The sequence below is a fragment of the Pelophylax lessonae genome, assembly GCF_965119305.1.
Source record: "Pelophylax lessonae genome assembly, chromosome: 2".
Lineage (NCBI taxonomy): Eukaryota > Metazoa > Chordata > Amphibia > Anura > Ranidae > Pelophylax > Pelophylax lessonae.
In genome coordinates, this window is record NC_138769.1 from 616,195,178 (window position 1) to 616,218,240 (window position 23,063).

General features: G+C 47.4%; 1 protein-coding gene across 1 annotated transcript in view; it reads left to right on the forward strand.

The window, feature by feature from the left end:
* LOC309548215 (RING finger protein 17-like) overlaps positions 1 to 23,063 on the forward strand; it is a gene marked incomplete at both ends in the record, with an annotated part of 197,925 nt that overhangs the window by 29,411 nt on the left and 145,451 nt on the right. Inside the window, one exon of the mRNA XM_082248169.1 lies at positions 4,167 to 4,258. Coding sequence (XP_082104295.1) covers positions 4,167 to 4,258 — 92 coding nt within the window. The remainder of the gene's footprint in view (positions 1 to 4,166; positions 4,259 to 23,063) is intronic.

Genomic DNA, 23,063 nt, shown 5'->3' on the forward strand with positions numbered 1-23,063 from the left:
CCCTGTCCCCGTTAGCTCGCGCGCAGAAGCAAACGCATACGCAAGTCCCGCCCACATATGTAAACGGTGTTCAAACCATACATGTGAGGTATCGCCGCGATCGTTAGAGCGAGAGCAATAATTTAAGCCCTAGACCTCTTCTGTAACTCTAAGCTAGTAACCTGCAGAAATTTTTAAATTGTTGCCTATGGGGATTTTTAAGTACCAATGTTTGGCGCCATTCTGTGAGCATGCGCAATTTTGAAGCATGACATGTTGGGTATCTAATTACTCGGCGTAACATTATCGTTCACATTATGGAAAAAAAATTTGCTAAATTTACTGTTTTCTTATTTTTTAGATCAAAAAAGTGATTTTTTTTCAAAAAAATCGCATTTGGAAGACTGCTGCGCAAATATGGTGTGATAAAAAATATTGCAACGATCTCCATTTTATTCTCTAGGGTCTCTGCTAAAAAAAAATATATAATGTTTGGGGGTTCCAAGTAGTTTTCTAGCAAAAAAATGATTTTAGCTTGTAAACAGCAAGTGTCAAAAATAGGCCCAGTCTTAAAGTGGATAAATGGACAACTTTGTGTAAAGCGCTACTTGGATGTTAAGCCTATGTATGTGGCCAGGCTGTGAAAAAGTGTTACACATGTGGTATCGCCATACTCAGGAGGAATAGCAGAATGTATTTTGGGGTGCAATTTTTGCTATGTACATGCTATGTGTTAGAAATATTGCATAAATTGACAGCTTTGTGTAAAAAAAAAATGTGTTTTCATTTTCTTTCCACATTTTCCAAAAACTTGTGGAAAAAAATGACATATTCAAAAGACTCATTATGCCTCAAAAATTATACGTTGGGGTGTTTGCTTTCCAAAATGGGGTCATTTTATAGGGGGTTTCCATTGTCCTGGTGCTCCAGGGCCTTCAAAAGTACGATAGGTTGTCAGGAAATTATATGTGAAATTTGTGCTCCTAGAATGCCGGACGGTGCTGGTTGGATGTTAGGCCTCTGTATGTGGCCAGGCTGTGAAAAAGTCTCACACATGTGGTATCGCCATACTCAGAAGGAGTAGTAGAATGTGTTTTGGGGTGTAGTTGCAAGTATACATGTGCTGTGTGAGAGAAATAACCTGTTAATACGGCAATTTGTAAAAAAAAAATAAAATAAAAAAAAAAATCTTCATTTTGCAAAGCATTGTGGGAAAAAATTACAACTTCAAAAAACTCACCATGCCCCTTATTAAATACCTTGGAATGTCTACTTTCCAAAAAGGGGTCATTTGGGGGGTATTTGTACTTTCCTGACTTTTTAGTGTCTCAAGAAATGAGATAGGCCTTCAGTACATCAGGTGTGATCAAGTGTGATCAATTTTCAATGATTCACACCATAGCTTGTGGACTCTATAACTTTCACAAAGACCAAATAATATACACTTACTTGGGTTATTTTTACCAAAGATAAGTAGCAGTATAAATTTTGGCCAAAATTTGTGAAGAAAAATTACTAATTTGCAAAATTTTATGACAGAAACAAAGAAAAATGCGTTTTTTCACAATATTTTCAGTCTTTTTTTATTTATAGCACAAAAAATAAAAAACCCAGTAGTGATTAAATACCATCAAAAGAAAGCTCTATTTGTGTGAAAAAAAGGACACAATTTTTGAATGGGTACAGTGTTGCATGACTGAGTAATTCTCAGTCAAAGTGTGAGAGCGCTGAAAGCTGAAAATCGGTCTGGGCAGGAAGGGGGTGAAAGTGCACTGTAGGTAAGTGGTTAAAGTCTATTAATTGCGTTTGAAAGACTGCTGCGCAAATACAGTGTGACATAAAATATTACAACAATCGCCTTTTTATTCTGTAGGGTCTCTGCTAAAAAAATATATAAAATGTTTGGGGGTTACAAGTACTTTTCTAGCAAAAAAAACTGATTTTAACTTGCAAGCAACAAGTGTCAGAAAAAGGTTTAGTCTTTAAGAGGTTAAACTTCCTTTCTCCCTGGCAGAGGGAAGGAATAGATACAATGTAATCATTTTTGTTTATAGTTACTGGGAGACTTAGCCCCGTTCACATACACGCGACGCTACTCGGAGGTCGCGGTGCGAGCAGCGTGCGGCGACCTCGGAGCTGCCGCCACGGACTTCATAACATTGAAGTCTATGGCGGTCGCCTCCTGGTCGCCCCAAAGAAGCTCCGGACCCTTTTTCTAAGCCGGAACGACTTGTGTCGCTCCTATTAGAACGGGTCCGCAGCTTCCCTATGGAAGGCGACCTGTGAGGCGACCAGGTCGCCTCATAGGTTGCCTTAGTGTGAACGGGGGCTAAGGCTAGGTTTCCACTAGTGCGGCTACGAAGTCGTGCTACTTCTAGCACGACTTCGTAGCGAAAGTAAACTGCGGCTTCAGTGAGACTTGTCCCTCATATATAGAGGGAAGTCGCACTGAAGACGGCTCAAAAGTAGTACACAATCTACTTTTTGAAGTCGCCGCAACTGAAGCCGCGGCAGTGGAAACGGGCCCCATTGAAAACAATGGCTTTTAACTTGCTGTGCGACTTGACATGTCAAGTCGCACCGCAAGTCGCACTAGTGGAAACCGAGCCTTAATGCTGATAGGCGTTTGCCGGAGGCTTTTTTTTTTTTTTTTTTACACAGCTGTACTCTCTGCTTCCTCGCAGCTATGCAGCTATGCAAAGAATCGAGCATATGTCAGGTTTAGATCGTCAGGGGGGTGAATCGAGATCGCGATTTTCATACGATTAATCGTGCAGCTCTACTGTGTATGTATTAGGGATGTAACGATATCAAAATCTCACGGTACGATACAATTTCGATATTGACCTCACGGTACGATATTTATTGCGATATTGTGGAAAAGCTCATGGTATTGTTAAATAGCTCATGATAGTGTTTGTAATGATAATAGCGAAAAAATACCGACATTTATTCTGCTTTTGCCAGTCAACAGGCAATTTATTGTTGTATTTATGGATCCATGACAACATAAAACACTGATCACATAGTGCTTTTAAAGTGCAAGTTGTAGTCAGGAACATCAATATTCTGTATAGTAATATTTGATTGCATAACTGATTCTTCTGTGCAATGTTCAAGTTAAGAAGCAGCTAGAACAATTGTAAACAAACAATAGGCAATTCCCTTTTAAGTGCAAACAAAGATCAAGTTAAGTCAAGTTTAAATGTGCAAGGCAAATAAAGGCAGCCTTTTAAAACTGGTATTTAGGAACATAACTTAAACTTAAATAAAACAGTTAGTCAAAAAGCCTTTAAAAAAAACACTGACCTGTCATTTAGCTTATGTTCACGTTTTTCATCAGAAAGATCATACAATGCAAGAAAAAAAAAAAAAAAAAAAACAGTAAAAAAAATCCTTAAACTCTGGTCTATGTAGTTAACAATGATTTGTTCCGCGGGACTGTGTTTATTCCTCTTGCTTTTTGATGGACACCTGTCCTTTTTAATATTGTAACCCAACCACGACGATATCGAGACACAACCACGACGATACGATATTGCGATATCTTCGATATCGTTACATCCCTAGTATGTATGTGAGTTAGGGACCTTAGATTGTAAGCTCCTTGAGGGCAGGGACTGATGTGAATGTACAATGTATATGTAAAGCGCTGCTTAAATTGACAGCACTATAAAAGTACCTGAATAAATAATAATAAATAATAATAAATTACATTCTTTCTCCATTTTCCCGCCCCCTCATGCAAATACTGCTTTGGGTTGTCCCAATGGTTAAAAAGAATATGGAGCGGAGTCTGTCAATGAACGATAGAGAGAACCCGATTTTTGACTTACCGTAAAATCTTTTTCCCTGAAGTTCATTGACAGACGCAACGCCCGCTCCTCTGTTTCTGAGTGGGTTGGGGTTTTTAACTTCTGACATTGCTTGCAACAAAACTGAATCCTATAGCAGAGTGAGTAGGTATATGCATTCAGGGACTGTCCCATAGGCATGGTGAAGTTTTTTTTTTTTTTTCCTGCCTAGTGTCCTCCTGTAGGGGGCAGCATAACCCAATGGTTAAGAATATGTAGCTGTGTCTGTTAATGAACTTCAGAAAAAAGAATTTTACACTGTCAAAAATCGTTTCTATCTGACTGACTAGAGTTTTTTTTTTTTTTTTTTTATTTCATTCTCTCTGCTTCTAGGAATCTATATGAAAAATCATTGCGGACATTACTTCTGCCATGAATGCTCTAGTAAGATGCAGGAATCAAATGTACTATGTCTACTATGTGAGGTAACAAAAATAACCATGCATTTTATTTTCATAATATAATTGGTATAAAGAAATGTGAGAAGATTTGTGTATTAAAAGTTTTGGTGTTTATAGTACTGATTGTAAAAAACAAGTTGCGGAATATATTAACTAAGGAATGGCCTTAACCCCTTCCTTCGTGACAAAGGTAAAACAAATAACAACTGGACAGTTTTGCAACTTTGACATATGTTAGTAAAACTATATTTCTCTATCGTTCATTGACGGACGCAGTCCTCTGATGCATATCAGTAGGGTAATACCGCCCCCCTACAGGAGTAGGACACTAGGCAGAAAGAATTTCTGTCTACGTCTATGGGTCTATGGTCCCTGGGGTATACCCTCTCTCTTCCTGCATAGGATGTCAGTTTTAATCTGCCTAGTCAGGAGTAAGGACCTAGTTCCTTGCTTGGATCTTTGGTCCTGGCATAGAAGTTGTTTTTTTTTATTTTATGTATCAAATATAAAAAGATCAGGCGCCTTGGGGTTTTTAGGAAAAAAATGAGTGGTATTTTGATGGAAACTTTCAGAAGTGCTGCAGATCAGCTATAGCTATACTATATAGAGATGTAGAAAAAGAAAATCAGCGCAATTTCTGTAAGTTCATCAATGCTCAATTATATTATTGTAGTGTGGGCTCTATCTGGGGGGTGAAGGGGGAGAAAAAAAAATATATACAGTGGGTACGAAAAGTATTCAGACCCCCTTAAATTTTTCACTCTTTGTTATATTGCAGCCATTTGCTAAAATAATTTAGGTTCATTCTTCTTCCTCATGAATGTACACATAGCACCCCATACTGACAGAAAAACACAGAATTGTTGACATTGTTGCAGATTTATTAAAAAAGAAAAACTGAAATATCACATGGTCCTAAGTATTCAGACCCTTTGCTCAGTATTTAGTAGAAGCCCCCTTTTGATCTAATACAGCCAGGAGTCTTTTTGGGAAAGATGCAACAAGTCTTTCACACCTGGATTTGGGGATCCTCTGCCATTCCTCCTTGCAGATCCTCTCCAGTTCTGTCAGGTTGGATGGTAAACGTTGGTGGACAGCCATTTTTAGGTCTCTCCAGAGATGCTCAATTGGGTTCAAGTCAGGGCTCTGGCTGGGCCATTCAAGAACAGTCACGGAGTTGTTGTGAAGCCACTCCTTCGTTATTTTAGCTGTGTGCTTAGGGTCGTTGTCTTGTTGGAAGGTAAACCTTCGGCCCAGTCTGAGGTCCAGAGCACTCTGGAGAAGGTTTTTGTCCAGGATATTCCTGTACTTGGCTGCATTCATCTTTCCCTCGATTGCAACCAGTCGTCCTGTCCCTGCAGCTGAAAAACACCCCCACAGCATGATGCTGCCACCACCATGCTTCACTGTTGGGACTGTATTGGACAGGTGATGAGCAGTGCCTGGTTTTCTCTACACATACGGCTTAGAATTAAGGCCAAAAAGTTCTATTTTGGTCTCATCAGACCAGAGAATCTTATTTCTCACCATCTTGGAGTCCTTCAGGTGTTTTTTAGCAAACTCCATGCGGGCTTTCATGTGTCTTACACTGAGGAGAGGCTTCCGTCGGGCCACTCTGCCATAAAGCCCCGACTGGTGGAGGGCTGCAGTGATGGTTGACTTTCTACAACTTTCTCCCATCTCCTGACTGCATCTCTGGAGCTCAGCCACAGTGATCTTTGGGTTCTTCTTTACCTCTCTCACCAAGGCTCTTCTCCCCCGATAGCTCAGTTTGGCCGGACGGCCAGCTCTAGGAAGGGTTCTGGTCGTCCCAAACGTCTTCCATTTGAGGATTATGGAGGCCACTGTGCTCTTAGGAACCTTAAGTGCAGCAGAAATCTTTTTGTAACCTTGGCCAGATCTGTGCCTTGCCACAATTTTGTCTCTGAGCTCTTCAGGCAGTTCCTTTTGACCTCATGATTCTCCTTTGCTCTGACATGCATTGTGATCTGGAAGGTCTTATATAGACAGGTGTGTGGCTTTCCTAATCAAGTCCAATCAGTATAATCAAACACAGCTGGACTCAAATGAAGGTGTAGAACCATCTCAAGGATAATCAGAAGAAATGGAAAGCACCTGAGTTAAATATGAGTGCCACAGAAAAGGGTCTGAATACTTAGGACCATGTGATATTTCAGTTTTTCTTTTTTAATAAATCTGCAACAGTGTCAACAATTCTGTGTTTTTCTGTCAGTATGGGGTGCTATGTGTACATTCATGAGGAAGAAGAATGAACTTAAATGATTTTAGCAAATGGCTGCAATATAACAAAGAGTGAAAAATTTAAGGGGGTCTGAATACTTTCCGTACCCACTGTATATAGATGTACAGGCATAGCAGCCCACATTACATTAGTATATAGCCATCAAGCAGTGTCTGGCCTACCCGGTGATGACTGGTCCTGGCGCTCCGATCTGATGGCCTGGTCATTAGGGGCTAAATCCTTGCGGCCCAGAAGTGGTTAAACCTGCAGGAGGACCGGTGTTTTTATTTGTAAATTACTTTACTATTGCTTTAGGCCTGGTTCACATGTATGCGGGTTAGCGGTTCACATGTATGTGGGTTGGCGGCCCATATTTGCACAGGGATAGGGATAGCAGCCCATTGATTTGAATGGGGTTGGGCTGCTATGCCTGTGTTTTCAGCTGAAAAAAGCCGCATGCAGAATTTTAAAAAATGCATAGGCCGTGAACCCCATCCTGCTTTTGCACCATGCGACTTACTTGCAGTTCCTGCAAACGCAAACTGTGTTTTTAAATGCTGGGCCCATGTATTTAAAAACGCAGAAAGCTTGCCAGAGCAGGAACTGCAGGTAAGTCGCATGGTGCAGAAGTAGGATGGATTTAAAGGCCACTGCATTTTTTTAAAATGCTGCATGCACCTTTTTCCTGCGTAAAATGAGGGCATAGCAGCCCATTCAAATCAATGGGCTGCTATGCCTGTGCAAATGTGGGCCGCCAACCCGCATACATGTGAACCGCCAACCCGCATACATGTGAACTAGGCCTTAACCACTTAAGCCCCTTCGGAGGATTTGGCTGCTAAACGACCAGGGGTTATTTTGCGATTCGGCACTGCGTGACTTTAACGGACAATTGCGCGGTCGTGCGACGCTGTACCTAAACGAATTTGGCGTCCTTTTTTTCCCACAAACAGAGCTTTCTTTTGGCGGTATTTGATCACCTGTGCGATTTTTTTTTTTTTTTTTTTTTTTTTTTTTTTTTGATCACACGCTATAAACAAAAAAAGAGCGTCAATTTTGCAAAAATAACAATATTTTTCCCTTTTTTTTAATATGAAATTCCCCCCCAAAAAAATGTAAAAATCAAAATTTTTTAACCTTTTCGGCCAATTTGTATTATGCTACCTATGTTTGGTAAAAAAATCGCAAAAAGCGTATTTTGATTGGTTTGCGCAAAAGTTATTGCGTTTACTGACTAAGGGAAAGATTTTTGTCATTTTTGTTTTTTTTTTTAACGCGTAATGGCGGTCACACGCGCGGGGGGGTCCGTGACCACGCGGGAGCGTGCCTCCAGCGGCGCGCGCTCGCTCCCTAGACCCTCACAAGCTAGTGACGTAGCCCTACGTCACTTTGCCTGTGAGGGGCTGACCGCCGACGTAGATAGTCGTGCGGCGGTCGGCAAGTGGTTAAGCATGTGAAAAGTAATTTACAAATAAAAACACCGGTCCTCCTGCAGGTTTAACCACTTCTGGGCCGCAAGGATTTAGCCCCTAATGACCAGGCCATTGGATCAGAGCGCCAGGACCAGTCATCAGCAGGTAGGCCAGACACTGCTTGATGGCTTATTTTAGGCCTGGTTCACAGAGTCTGTACTGACTGACTATATAATTATGTGCAAAAGTGAACCAAAGTCCCTAAATTCAGCAATGAAATTGAAGTGAGGTAGAAATGTAATAATTTAAGTTTAATAACTGAATACTGTGATAATACCGTATACCGTGACAAAACCCTAATCAATTAATCGCAGCATGGAAATCTGATATCGTCACATGCCTAATCTATGCCGGGACTTAGCTGGGCTCTGGGTGGATGGAGTCGCCGGGGAGGAATCACTGGAGCGTGCAGAGCGCATCTGAAGCGGTGGATCGGACGGACTGAGCGCTGGGAAAGAAGCCGTGACGTCAGTCTGTGTGACCGCCGCTAGAGGGCGGACCCGTTGAGGCAGTGGATGGGCTTCGGCGCCATTTTGCTGTGTACCAACGGCGGCCGGCCCAAAGAAGTCTGACATCTTACGGACAGCAGCGGCTTCGGTTCTCCGCCTTGTCATGCCAGAAATGCTCCCAAGGGGTTCCCACGTCCAGAACCGGGTGGTGCAGGCGCGGACAGTCGATGTGGTCGGCTGTGGAGATTAGATTTCGCCAGGTGAGCCCGGAGCTTCCACGCTATGCGGCCATCTTTCACGGCGGTCGCCACGCCCCCCCATATTGTGCAACCATTTAATTTAGAAAATATGTCTCCGGGCCCCCTGTTTTCCGTGGGAGCGGGGGACAGTAAGTGGACTATTTTCTCTGTTTCTGGTTTAGGTGGATTAATCATCCGCAGCGCGCTGCACAGCTGAAGCCTGGTCACTGGCCTCTTCAATATGAATAGACCGTGACCGGTTAGGAACTCTGCGGCGGATTGATCCGCTTAAACCTGAAACCGAGAAAAAATGCACTTACTGTCCCCGCTCCCAGGGGCGTACCAGCGGGGAGGGAGTGGGATCGCGCGCACTGGGGGGTGTCAGGCCGGTGTCCGCCGGGCCGCCCGCATCTCCGCACTGGGGGGTGTCAGGCCGATGTCCGCCGGGCCGCCCGCATCGCCGCACTGGGGGGTGTCAGGCCGGTGTCCGCCGGGCCGCTCGCATTCCGTGTGAAGAAGGCAGCGGCAGGAAGAAGGTCAGTAAGAGTGTCTGAGCAGCCTTGTTTTGTGTGCTGGATAGGAGGGGGATGGGATGGGGCAGCTGCATATAGATGAATTGAACTTTCCATATTCCTCCTGCTGTCACTGAATGCTTGTTACTCCTCCTCTCAGCGGCTGCAGGAGGAATATGGAAAGTTCAATTCATCTATATGCAGCTGCCCCTCCTACACAACTTCCTTTGCTGGCCCCCCTCAGTGCTCTTTAGCCCCCCCCTCTCAGTGCTATTAACGCCCCCCCCCCTCAGTGCTATTATTTCCCCCCCCCTCAGTGCTATTATTTCCCCCCCCCTCAGTGCTATTAATGCCCCCCCCTCAGTGCTATTAACGCCGCCCCCCCCTCAGTGCTATTAACGCCCCCCCTTAGTGAATAGACCGTGACAGGTTAGGAACTCTGCGGTGGATTGATCCACTTAAACCTGAAACCGAGAAAAAATGCACTTGCTGTCCCCACTCCCAGGGGCGTACCAGCGGGGAGGGAGTGGGATCGGGCGCACTGGGGGGTGTCAGGCCGGTGTCCGCCGGGCCGCCCGCATCTCCGCACTGGGGGGTGTCGGGCCGCACTGGGGGGTGTCAGGCCGGTGTCAGCCAGGCCGCCCGCATCGCCGCACTGGGGGGGGGGGTGTCAGGCTGGTGTCCGCCGGGCCGCTCGCATCTCCGCGTGAAGAAGGCAGCTGCAGCGGCAGGAAGAAGGTCAGTGAGAGTGTCTGAGCAGCCTTGTTTTGTGTGCTGGATAGGAGGGGGATGGGATGGGGCAGCTGCATATAGATGAATTGAACTTTCCATATTCCTCCTGCTGTCGCTGAATGCTTGTTACTCCTCCTCTCAGCGGCTGCAGGAGGAATATGGAAAGTTCAATTCATCTATATGCAGCTGCCCCATCCCCCTCCTATACAACTTCCTTTGCTGGCCCCCCTCAGTGCTATTAACGCCCCCCCCCCCTCAGTGCTATTAACGCCCCCCCCCCCTCAGTGCTATTAACGCCCCCCCCCCTCAGTGCTATTAACGCCCCCCCCCTCAGTGCTATTAACGCCCCCTCCTTAGTGCTATTAACGCCCCCCCCCCTCAGTGTTCTTTAGCCCCCTCCCAGTGTTCTTTAGCCCCCCCGTGCTCTTAGCCCCCCCCGTGCTCTTCAGCTCCCCACAGTGCTTTTCATCTCCCCCAGTGCTCTCCACCCCCCTGTGCTCCCTGGCTCCCCCCTCAGTGATTTCCAGCCCCCCCCCAGTGCTCTTCACCCCCCTGCAATACTTTCCAAACCCCCCCTTAATTCTCTCCAGCCCCCCCCCCCTCGTGCCCTTCAGCTCCTCCAGTGCTCTCTGCTTCCCCTGTGCTCTCAGGCCCCCTGTGCTCTTTTATCTTCTATCATGTCCACAGTTTCTGACCATCTCTTGTCTCATGTCCGTAGTCTCTGACCATCTCTTGTATCATGTCCGCAGTTTCTGACCATCTCTTTTATCATGCCTGCAGTCTCTGACGATCTCCTGTATCATGTCCGTAGTTTCTGACCAACTCTTGTATCATGTCCGCAGTCTCTGTCCATCTCTTATATCATGTCCGCAGTCTCTTACCATCTCTTCTACCATGTCTGCAGCCTTTGACCATCTCCTGTACCATGTCTGCAGCCTTTGACTTTTTCCTGTACCACGTCTGTCTGCAGCCTTTGACCACCTCCTGTATCATGTCTGCAGCCTTTGACCACCTCCTGTATCATGTCTGCAGCCTTTGACCATCTCCTGTACCATGTCTGTCTGCAGCCTTTGACCATCTCCTATACCATGTCTGTCTGCAGCCTTTGACCATCTCCTGTACCATGTCTGTCTGCAGCCTTTGACCATCTCCTGTACCATTTCTGTCTGCAGCCTTTGACCATCTCCTGTACCATGTCTGTCTGCAGCCTTTGACCATCTCCTGTACCATGTCTGTCTGCAGCCTTTGACCATCTCCTGTACCATGTCCACAGCCCCACACTTTTTTCCCCAGGACTTGACCCCTGAGTATAGACCAGCGTTAGCGCCGCATTTGTGCCATCCCTACCAGTCCGGGTGCACCTCCATCATGACTGCCTGAACTGAAGCTTTATCCCCAAGCAGGAGCGGCCATTAATCTTCTTTCTCCAGTTACAGTATATTGGTCAAATTACAAGTTAACTTTATGGGGGTAACACAGTTTCAGCTAAAAGTTAGTGTGTTCACAGGGTAGCAATGCCAGGGAAATGCAGATTTAAAATGTATGGCTTCATGATGAAAAGTATGAGAGGTGGCTGGAGAAAGATCAGGACCTGGGACGTGCTAAATGTACTCTGTGTCGTAAAACGTTTGACATTTCGAACATGGGAGAGGCAGCGCTGTCTAGCCACGCTAAAGGTGCAAAGCACCAGTCTGCAGCTGCGTGCTCGACAGCTTCCAATCCAATCGCTGGCTTTTTCACCCGTGCGACTGAAGTGACACACAGCTCCCAGCTGCGGCAGCGGTGCTTCCATCACATCCAATGTAAAACAAGGGACCATTTTGAGTCGTGCTGTATCCAGAAACGAAACCCTAACTGCAGAGGTACTGTACACTACAAAGATTGTCATTTATTTTAGTAAAAATATACTGGGTGTGACATGGATTTTCTGCTTATTTAACATGTATACATAGACATTTCATGAAACTTTAGGTCATGAATATTTACGTGAAGTCATGGAAAAGTCATGGAATTTTATTGATAAGAATGTGTATGAACCCTGAAGGGGGCACCAAGAGTGTCCTTGCAGTCCTGGAAGTGGCAGGCATTCTACGATGGGGGAAGCGCCATGTTCCAGCTTTCTCCACTGTCCACATTCCGGGGAGTGGAACATTGGCAGGCGGATTACCTCAGCCGCCAGGCCTTAGATGCAGGGGAGTAGTCCCTGCATCCGGATGTGTTTCAGCAATTGTACCTTCGCTGGGGCACTACGGACATGGATCTGTCATCGTCTAGCATCAACAGGAAGGTTATGAGGTTTGTGACCCGCACTCAGGACCCTCTAGCAGAAGCCGCGGACGTGCTGGTGGCCCCCTGGGGCCAGTACCGGCTGATGAATGCCTTTCCTCCTCTCAAGTTGTTGCCAAGACTTCTTTGCAGCATGGAGGCGGAAGGGATTCGGTCATTCTTGTTGCTCCGGACTGGCCTTGTCGCGATTGGTACGCCGACCTGGTCAGGCTTGTCGCAGACGTCCGGTGGAGACTTCCTCTCAGGGAGGATCTACTGTCTCAGGGGCCAATCTTCCACCCGGCTTTACAGTCGCTGGCTTTGACGGCTTGGCTGTTGAAAGCCAGGTGCTGAAGGACAGGGGTTTGTCTGCTTCAGTGATTCCCACTCTACTAAAAGCGAGGAAGGCGATTTCCAGGAAGATTTATCATTGTACATGGAAGTCGTACATTGCATGGTGTGAGTCCCTTGGGACCCACCCTTGCTCCTTTTCAGTCACTCGGATCTTGGCTTTCTTTCAACGGGGAGTTGATCAAAAGTTGGCCTTGAGTACTATCAAGGGTCAGGTCTCGGCCTTGGCTATTTTCTTCCAGAGGCAAATGGCCGCCCATTCCCTGGTGCGTAGCTTCATCCAGGGGGTGCGACACTTGGTACCTCCGGTGCGACCTCAGGTACCACCTTGGGACCTTAATTTGGTGCTATCGGTTCTCCAGAGGCCTCCCTTTGAGAATATTCAGGAGGTTCCCCTGCTTACCTCGGCTCAGAAGGTGGCTTTCTTGGTGGCTATCACTTCTGCACGCAGGGTGTTTGAACTGGCGGCGTTGTCCTGTCGTTCTCCCTTTCTGGTGGTTCACAAGGAGAAGGTGGTGCTTCGGCCGGATCCGTCTTTTCTGCCGAAGGTGGTTTCCAGTTTTCACTTGAATGAGATCATTGTTTTACCTTCCTTGTGCTCTAAGCCAACACATCCTAAGGAATTTTCTCTGCATACCCTGGATGTTGTTCGGGCGATCAGGGTGTATTTGGCATCTACTGAGTCTTTTTGCAAGTCTGACTCGCTCTTTGTGCTCACGGATGGCACAAAGAATGGCCTGCCTGCGTCTACTGCGACTATTTCAAAATGGATCAGAGAGACAGTGGTGCAGGCTTATACCATTAAGGGTCAGATTCCACCTTTCCCTGTCAAGGCGCATTCTACTCGGGCGCTTAGTGCTTCCTGGGCTTTTCGCAATCAGGCTTCTGTGCTTCAGGTATGCAAGGCGGCGACCTGGTCGTCTGTTCACACCTCTACCAAATTTTATAAGGTGGATGTGATGGCATCTGCGGATGCCTCCTTTAGCTACAAGGTTTTGCAGGCTGCGGTTTAGGGGGCCCCTTGGGTGTTTTTATGTTTGTTTTCAGGTGGACCTCATTTGGTTGTTCTGATTAGTCTTGTGTTGCCTTATTGGTCCTGTTGGCCTTGGGGACTGTTTTTTTTTTTTTTCTTTGTTCTGCTGTTCCTACCCCTCATTTGGGTACTGCTTTGGGATGTCCCTACTGATGTGTATCCGAGGACTGCGTCCGTCAATGAACGATAGAGAAAATTGGATTTTTGACTTACCGTAAATTCCTTCTCTTAGGTTCTATGACGGATGCAGTACCTGCCCTTCTAATTTTTTGTGTGGGTTGGTGTGCTTTTCTCTGACACTCCTTTAAAACAAAACTGACATCCTATGCAGGAAGAGAGAGGGTATACCCCCAGGGACTGCCTGCCCATAGGCGTAGCCAGAAATTCTTTCTGCCTAGTGTTCTACTCCTGTAGGGGGCGGTATTACCCTACTGATATGCATCAGAGGACTGCGTCCGTCAATGAACCTAAGAGAAAAGGATTTTTACGGTAAGTCAAAAATCTAGTTATCCTCTCAACCACTTTGTGCATCCAGGTGCAAACATTTTGTTTTTTGTTTCTGGACAAATTAGAATTTCATTGATAGAAGCAAATGATAGAGGCATAGAAAAGTGACCGTGCTCTATTGTTTGCTTATTTATATTCGTGACCAGGCCATTTTTTTGCTTTGTGACACTGCGTTACTTTACCTGACAACTGCGCACTCATGAAACTCTGTACCCAAATAAAATTTTATATCACTTTTTCATAGAAATAGAGCTTTCATTTGGTGGTATTTGATCCCCACTGGGTTTTGTATTTTTTTTTTTTGCACAATATATACGAAAAATACATGTTACAGTCCAGCGCCTTTTTTATTTTTTTCCCTCCTATATCAAAAACTTATGGAAAGTAAGTTTTTTTATATAGTTCCCAATTGCATCGTTCACACCAGTGTTTGCAGTTCCAGTGTGTTCCAGAAGGAAAGTAGAACATGCTGCATTTTTTCCTGCACTGGATTGTACTGAAATGCTGTAAAACGCATCAAAAACAAACTGGAACACACGTGTCCTTATGCAAGGATAAAAAAGAGGTGGAAAAACGCACTAGACTTTATCAAAAACGCACTTGAACGCATCGAAAACGCATCAAAAACACGCATGCAGAAAAGCATCTGGAACGCATCCGGACTGCGTTTTTATGGTGTGAACTGGCTCTTAGACATATCCAATAAAAAAAAAATGTGAAGAATAAAATTTCTTCAAATATTTAGATAAGTGTGTGTGTGTGTGTGTGTATGTATGTATGTATGTATGTGTATGTATGTGTGTGTGTGTATATATATATATATATATATATATATATATATATATATATATATATATATATATATATATATATATATATATGAATAAAGCATCCATCAGTGCAATGTACAACAGAATAGATACAAGATCTCTCATAATATAAAGGCAATTTAAAGTAGATTGGTAATATAACGCGAGATACAGAAATGCAAGATATTCTGACATCACTAAAACCCACATTATTTCTCACTTCCAAAAACTGTAGATAATATGCCAAAGTTTGCTCTGGCGGACACTTCAGAATTATAGAGGAAAAGAAACGAAGAGAGAAACTAAGGCTCGGTTCACACTACGTCGCTCCGACTTAGGGGGTGACCTGTGAAGTCGCGTGCACCGCGACTTCGGCACGACTTGCACGGACTTCATAAAATGAATGTCTATGCAAATCGCTCCAGGTCGCCCCGAAGTAGTACAGGACCCTTTTTCTAAGGCGGAGTGACTTGTGTCGCTCCTATTAGAACCGTTCCTGTACTACACTATGGGACGCGACGGTGCGTGACTTGTCAGGCTGACCAAGTCGCCTGACCAGTCGTACCAGTGTGAATGGAGACTAAAGGATGCCTATGAGCACCAAAACAAAGCAAAAACATAAGGGAAAAACACATTTTTTTTTTTTTTTTGAAAAACAAAAAAAGGGGAGGAGAGCCTGGGTGATGGGATGCATGCGTGCATCCTCAATAAGGTCAGGAGGACCTCAATCCCCAGAGCAGCTCTCCAGGAGGGACCCCCTCCCCCCTTCTGAATATACAACATGTCCCAATATGACAATGTTTTTAGTATATTCTCTCCTGTTTTGGGTGGTAAGCACTAGGTCTTCCGTGACCTTGATACTCCTGACCTTAAGCCACATAGCAATGGAAGAAGGGTTGGGGCCTTTCCAACACAGGGTAATACATGCTTTGGCAGATTTAATTAAGTGGCGAAGTACTGATTTCTTGTATGTATGAAGCGGAATATGTGAGCAGTGGAGCAGGAAAAAGGCAGGATCCTCCGGTATTGGAAATTATTGGACACTCTCCAGGCCTGGAAAAGTTTTGGAAAATTACTGAACCCCACAAAGTTTTGGAAAAGTCATGGAATTGAGAAATGTGCCACTGTGGAGCAGATGCTTAATTATTTTTTTGACAGTGACATGACATTTTACATGGTGTAAGCGTCTATCTGCATAGCAGAAGGGCCGGCGCTACCTATAGGTAGGTGTATCAGTCAGGGGCGGCACCAGGGCTGCTGAACCGCCTCTTCAGTGCCGTGCCCGGTCCCGATCAGCCCAGCGGGGAGGCTGGCAGCTTTACATTGGTTGTGGAGGAGCAGTGCAGCGCAGAACCACCACTACTACTAGGTTTGAGGGGCCCAGGAGGTGAGAGCCGTGAGGGCATTTTTTTTCTTTAATTTTCGGCGCGCAGGTGGATAAAGCGGACACCGCATGTCCTGATCCTGAAGTTATGGTCTGGCCAGCCACGGCAGCCCACATCCTTTCCCTGGCAGAGTGATACTCTGAAGAGTCTGTACAGGAGTAAGAGGTGGCTGCAGGAGCAGGTGTGGGATTCCGGCGGCGGGTGCACGTGCATGCACAGTCAGGCGGCAGGACATGGAAGGTACAGTGATTACACATTACAGCCTCGGTACCAACATATACAGCCATATATAGTACAGCCACAGAGTGTTCCCACTGTATATGGCTGTATATATTGATTGGGTCTGTGTGTTCTGATACTATGGCTGTACTGTATATACTGATTATGTGGCTGTATTGTATATGGCTGTATATTCTGATACTGTGGCTGTACTTTATAATCTGATACCGTGGCTGTAGTGTATATACGGATTCTGTAGCTATACTGTATACACTTGATTCTGTGGTTGTAGTGTATATACGGATTCTGTAGCTGTACTGTATATATTGATTCTGGGGTTGTACTGTATATACTAATTCTGTGGTTGTACTCTATATACGGATTCTGTGACTGTAGTGTATATACTGATTCTGTGGCTGTGGTGTATATGGCTGTGTATTCTGATACTGTGGCTTTACTGTATATGGCTGAATATGCTGATACACTTATCAGCATATACAGTACAGCCACAGTTGGAGGGCAGTAAAAATGTGCAGCTGAGCTGCTTTTTTTTTTTTTTTTTTTTTTTTTTTTACCACCCCCCCAACAACTCTCCCCTATGGCCCTTTCACACAACCTTTCCAATCAGGGTGGTCGTGTCTCTTTTTCAGGCAGGCCTGATCATGAGGTCCATGCAGGTCTATGGGCAAGCTGATGTAAATAAACTTGTGTCTGTTTACACCTACCCCGTTTTCATTCATTCAGGTCCAGAAACAAAGGGAAAAGGACTGCATGTAGGGTTACCACCTCATCCCTTTAAACCAGGACACATATTAATTACACAGGTTCTGTGGCTGATTAAGGTTGTAATTAAACTCACTTGGTACCTTAGGTGCATTATATTGGCCTCAGAACCTGTGTAATTATTATGTGTCCTGCATTAAAGAGATGGGGTGGCAACCCTAACTGCATGCTTTCCTATTTTTCTGAATCTAAACATTACAGAACGGAGGTAGCCTGATGTAAGCAGACATAGGTCTGTTTGAATCCAGCTGCCCATAGAAGAATTACAGGTTTGCCACTGTCCACTCTGCTAATATACACATGGACATAAACTGAACAGGTATGGATGTAAAAAAGCTGACCTCCGTCCATTACCATTCAGCTGTGATTCAGCAGGGGATCTGCCCACGAATCCCCAGCTGAATAGTGTGGACAAAGCTTGATGATCGTCAACTTGAGCCCGAGTGTGTAGGAGCAGAGCGGGGGGGGGGGGGGCGGGCGCAAAATAAGGTTTCGCCTAGGGTGTCAGAAATCCTTGCACCAGCCCTGCATAGGTAGGCGTCCTTCCTGGTCCGTGGTTTTTCCCTGAGACTGGCCAGCAGCAGCCGAGAGATGACACTAGAGAACCAATCGGGGGATTCACTTCTGATTGAGGCAGTGGTGAAGCGCATAGTCACTGGAAGGCCGCATGAATGCGATGACCGGGGGTGGGGGGTGTCGTAACCGGTTTCGGAGCATGCGTGCGTTATTTAACATGTATACATAGACATTTCATGAAACATTAGGTCATAAATATTTATGTAAAGTCATGGAATTTTATTGGTAAAAATGTGTATGAACCCTGCTAGTTGCTTTGACGGGCTGCTCAGCACGCTTGTTGTTTTTTGTACATGGCTGAGGGTGTCTCAACCCGGATCGCCCGCCAGTTGCCAGCATTCCTCCATGGCTGACGGCACCCCCACTTGGGGTGGGAGGTCTCCCGTATCTGAGCGGTGCCCACTTCCTGGACGGTTGAGTACTGATACCCCCTTGTCCGTGGGGACGTTTGGGGGGTTGTGGGCCCACTCTTAGGGGATAGCAGGGCTGGTGGTCTCTGTAGGATCCCCCTTCTGGCCGGGTTGTGGTTTTTCTCTTACGTCCTCTGACAGTCGCCGCCCACTCTTACAGTCTTCACTACTGGGGTATTGGTCTTATCCACAGGAGTAAGCTAGGCAGAAGATTTTGTTTGAAAACATTCACAAAACCTTGTATAGACACACCTACAGGGGGCTGTCCCTCTGGTCCAATAACCCCCCTGCTAGCAGCATTCCCAATTCAGTTTGTCTTTTGCCTAGTTAGGAGTAGGCAGGCTTCCCTTGGCTGGGGCTGCAGTCTCAGCCTTTTCTTCTTATTTTTTTATTTCTGAAAACGTGATTTCTCTTACGTCCTCCGACAGTCGCCGCCACTTCATAATCTTCACTAATGGGGTATTGACCTTTGCTCCGTAGGAGTAGCTAGGCAACAAGATTTGTTAATATAAAAGCTTTTAGCATATCACACCCCTAGGGGGCGGTCCCCTCAGTCAATACCTCCCTCCTTCCTGCATTCTCAACTCAGTTTCTAATGCCTAGCTTAGGAGTAGCTAGCTGATACTGTGCTGGGGCTCTCAGTCTCAGCTTTCTATCCTCTTTTTTGATTTTGAGTATTTTTTCTCTTTCTTTTACTAGCTGTTATTTTTCTCAGCATTAGTTTAGTTCTTCGGATGAAGATGATCATGCGGAGCTGGGTCTCGGACTGGCCACCCTGGATCCCAGGGCTCAGGGCCAGGGGCTTCCCAGCCTGCCATCGAGCGTTCAGTCAGGTTTCCCTGGCATATTGAACGACCCATCCCTGTTCGCTGCAGGGATGCTGCCTGTGAGGTGGCTACCTCACTGGAAGCCATTTGCGGTTTCGCACCGCAGTTCCACTGCGTCCTGGCTGCGACACTCCCTGTCCTCAGTACAGCGGTTTGGTCGCTGGAAGCAGGCTCCCCACGCCATCCGGACTGGTAAGTACATTTCTATGTGGGGACCTGTCTGTTTGGGTGTCAGTCTGTGACTGTGTGACCCTGCATGTCTGTATCTGTGCTGAGCTCCCTGTCAGATTCCTGTGTGGAATAGCTGCCTTTTCTGTGGGCTGCGGGGGGGGGGGGGGCTCTCCCGATCTGCTATGTGTGCTGTGTGGGCAGACTGGGGTTAGACATGCTGTGCGGCGGCCGCTATTGCGGTCCGCCATTTTTTTGAGGCAAACTTGTGGTGTCCGGCCCTAAAGTGAGTAGGGCGCGGTGTTTTGGCGCCAAACGCCGCCATTTTGATGGCGATCGATGTACAACCACATGTCGGCACCATTTTGTCATTGCCCAAACAATGCCTCAGCCAGCGGCCATGTTTGTGTAGCCTACATAGGCTTTATAGGGCGGTCAGTCATTACATCACTTCCTTTTGCTCTGGGACAGCGATCGGTGGCAGCAGCCTGTGTGGCCTCTTCAGGTTTTTACTTCTCCTTATCCTGTATTTCCCTGCTCAGTGTTCTTATCCCTGTGGGGGTCGATCCATGCAGTAGTGTGCGGTGGGCTCCGCTCGCCGCGGTCTTAAAGGGACAGTACTCCTTTTTCCAATTTTTGCTGGGGCATGGATTCTCAGGATTGCAAGTTGGGGGGGCCAAGGTGCTGCTGCATCCCCCGAGGGGGCTGATCTGGCTACTATTGTGGCGAACTTGGCTTCTCAGGTGCAAATGCTAATGGCTGATCGATCCGCAAAACGGCCCAGATTGTCTATTTCCTCTGATTCAGAGGGCGATGGGGCTGCTATGGCTGGAGGGCCCTTCTCAGGGTCTTGTTCATCTCTGGACCTTGGGGGTCTGATGGGGAGGCTGAGGTAGAAGGGGTTGATAATTCTCCCCCTGGCTCGCCTGAAGAGCTTGCACTCATGGATGAGTTGGTTGCTTCTATCAAAGAAACACTGCATTTGCAGGATGAACCATGTCCTCCTGCTTTGCTGTCCTCTTATGGGACACAAAGGAAGCGCAAAACAGCGCAGGTTTTTCCCTGCCCTGCGGAATTTCAGCGCGCTGTTGATGAGCAATGGCGCAATTTAAAGAAGCCATTTACTGTGCCAAGTAAGTTCAAGCTGCGTTATCCGTTTTCGCCCACCACTGATGAGCGTTGGTGTGTGCCGCCTCAGGTGGATCATGCGGTGGCGATTTTGAATAAATTACTGCGATTCCTGCTGAGGATACCCCGGTGTTCCGGGACCCTACGGACAGGAGATTGGAGTCTCTTTCCCGTCATGCTTATACGGTTGCCGGTTCTATGCTGAAGCCTATTTTTGCTTCCATTTTGGCAGCCCAGGCTATTGCGGATTGGACGCAGGTGCTCAGGCGCACCCTGGTGGTTGATTCTGCTCCGCCGACGACATTGGCTATGGTGGATCAAATTCATCAGGGTGTCATGTATTTGTGTGATGTGGACTTGGATTTAGTCCCTTTTGGCTGCACGCCTCTCTAGTGTGGCGGCATTGCACCGTCGCCTGATCTGGCTGAAATGCTGGTCGGTTGACCAATCATATCGCAAGACTTTAGCTAATTTGCCCTATGCGGGATCTCGCCTTTTTGGCGAGTCTTTGGATACGCTGATAAAGGGGATCTCCGGGGGTAAGAGCTCTCTTACCCCAATCTCACAAGACTAAGTTTGTTCGCGGTAAGAAGAATACCTCGTTTAGGCCCTCTCAGGGGTCCTTTCGTGCCTTTCGGTCGCAATACAAGAGCAAGCCCTTCAAGGGCCAAGGCTCCCAGAAGAAGCCATGGGCAGGTAAGCAGAAGTCCGGCCAGTCCGGGTCTGCTGCCCATGCCAATTCGGCCTGAAGGGGCGCCCTCACCCGGCTCTGGGGTGGGGGACGTTTGCTCGGTTTTCTTCAACCCTGGCTGGCCCGCATTCGGGACAGGTGGGTTCAGGAAATCGTTCGATCTGGATACAAGATCGAGGTTTCTCTCTCGGCCGGCGAGCAGATTTTTTCCCTCAAATCTTCAGCTGTCTCCGGAGCGTTTGCAGGATCTGCACCTGGCGGTGCGGGACCTGCGGGCCCAGGGAGTGGTGGTTCCGGTGCCTCATCGGGACAGATTTCGGGGGTTCTACTTCAACCTGTTCACTGTGCCCAGAAAGGAGGGCAAAGTGCGTCCGATTCTGGACTTGAAAGCTCTGAACCGCTTTGTACGGGTTCGCAAGTTCCGCATGGAATTCCTGCGCTCGGTGGTGGCTGCCCTGGTTCCGGGGGAATTCATGGCCTCCATCGACTTGAAGGATGCGTACCTACACATCCCCATTTTCGAGGGTTACCAGAGGTACCTTCGATTCGCCATTGCGGAGGATCACTACCAATTTGTGGCGTTACCCTTTCGGTCTCGCTTCGGCTCCGCGGGTTTTCACCAAGGTGCTAGCGCCGGTCCTGGCTTTGTTGAGAGCCCAGGGCATCTCTGTCTTGGGGTATCTAGACGATATCTTGGTTCGGTCTGCGACCAGTCAGGGCCTGGTGAACGACCTGTCCGTCACGATGCAGACTCTACAGGAGTTCGGTTGGACGGTAAATTTTCCAAAGTCGACGTTGTGTCCATCGGTTCGTCTTTCCTACCTGGGGATGATCCTGGACTCTGTTCAAGCGAAGGTCTTCCTGCCGGAAGACAAGCTCCGGACACTTCAGGACGAGGTCAGGTCCCTCAGGGACACTCAGTGCTCGTCCCTTCGGACATGTATGAGGTGTCTGGGATTGATGGTCTCGGCGTTCGAGGCGATTCCCTTCGCCCAGTTTCACACACGGGATCTTCAGGCGGAGATCCTGGCTAAGTGGGACGGGCGTCCGCAATCTCTGGATCTGCGGATTTCGTTGGGCCGCCTCATCCGAAGGGGTCTTTTGTGGTGTCTCCAGTCCCCGGCAGTGTCGGGGGGCAAGTCTTTTCGTCCTTTGTCGTGGACGGTGATCACCACGGATGCCAGCCTGTCGGGCTGGGGTGGTGTTCTGGGCGTTCTGTCCGCCCAGGGAACTTGGTCGGTGGAGGAATCCTCCCTTCCGATCAATATTCTGGAATTGCGAGCAATCTGCCTTCTGCGTTGGACGGACAGGCTTCAGGGCCGTCCGTTTCGGGTGCAGACGGACAATGCCACAGCGGTGGCCTACATCAACCACCAAGGGGGCACCAGGAGTGCCAGAGCGGCTCGGGAAGTGGCCGACATTCTGTCTTGGGCCGAGACGCACAGCCCGGCGATATCTGCAGTTCATATTCCGGGGGTGGAGAACTGGCAGGCGGACTATCTGAGTCGCCAGACCCTGGAGCAGGAAGAATGGTCCCTTCACCCGGATGTCTTTCAGATGCTGTGCGCGAAGTGGGGTTCCCCAGATGTGGACCTGTTCGCGTCTCGTCTAAACAACAAGGTGGAAAGGTTTGTGGCAAGGACGCGCGATCCTCGGGCAGACGCCTCAGACGCGTTAGTGGCGCCCTGGCATCAGTATCGTCTGATGTATGCCTTTCCACCGATTCAGCTGCTGTCCAGGCTCCTTCGCAGGTTGGCATCGGAACCGCACACGGTGATTCTGGTGGCGCCAGACTGGCCTCGCCGGTCTTGGTACGCAGACCTTGTGAATCTGGCGGTCGACGCTCCGTGGCGTCTACCTCTTCGAGGAGATCTCCTGTCTCAAGGACCGATATTCCATCCTGCTTTACAGTCGCTGGCTTTAACGGCCTAGCTGTTGAAAGCCAGGTCCTGAAGGATAAAGGTCTCTCCCCTGAGGTCATTCCCACTTTGATTAAGGCTAGGGAGGCCTCTTCGGGGAAGATTTACTACC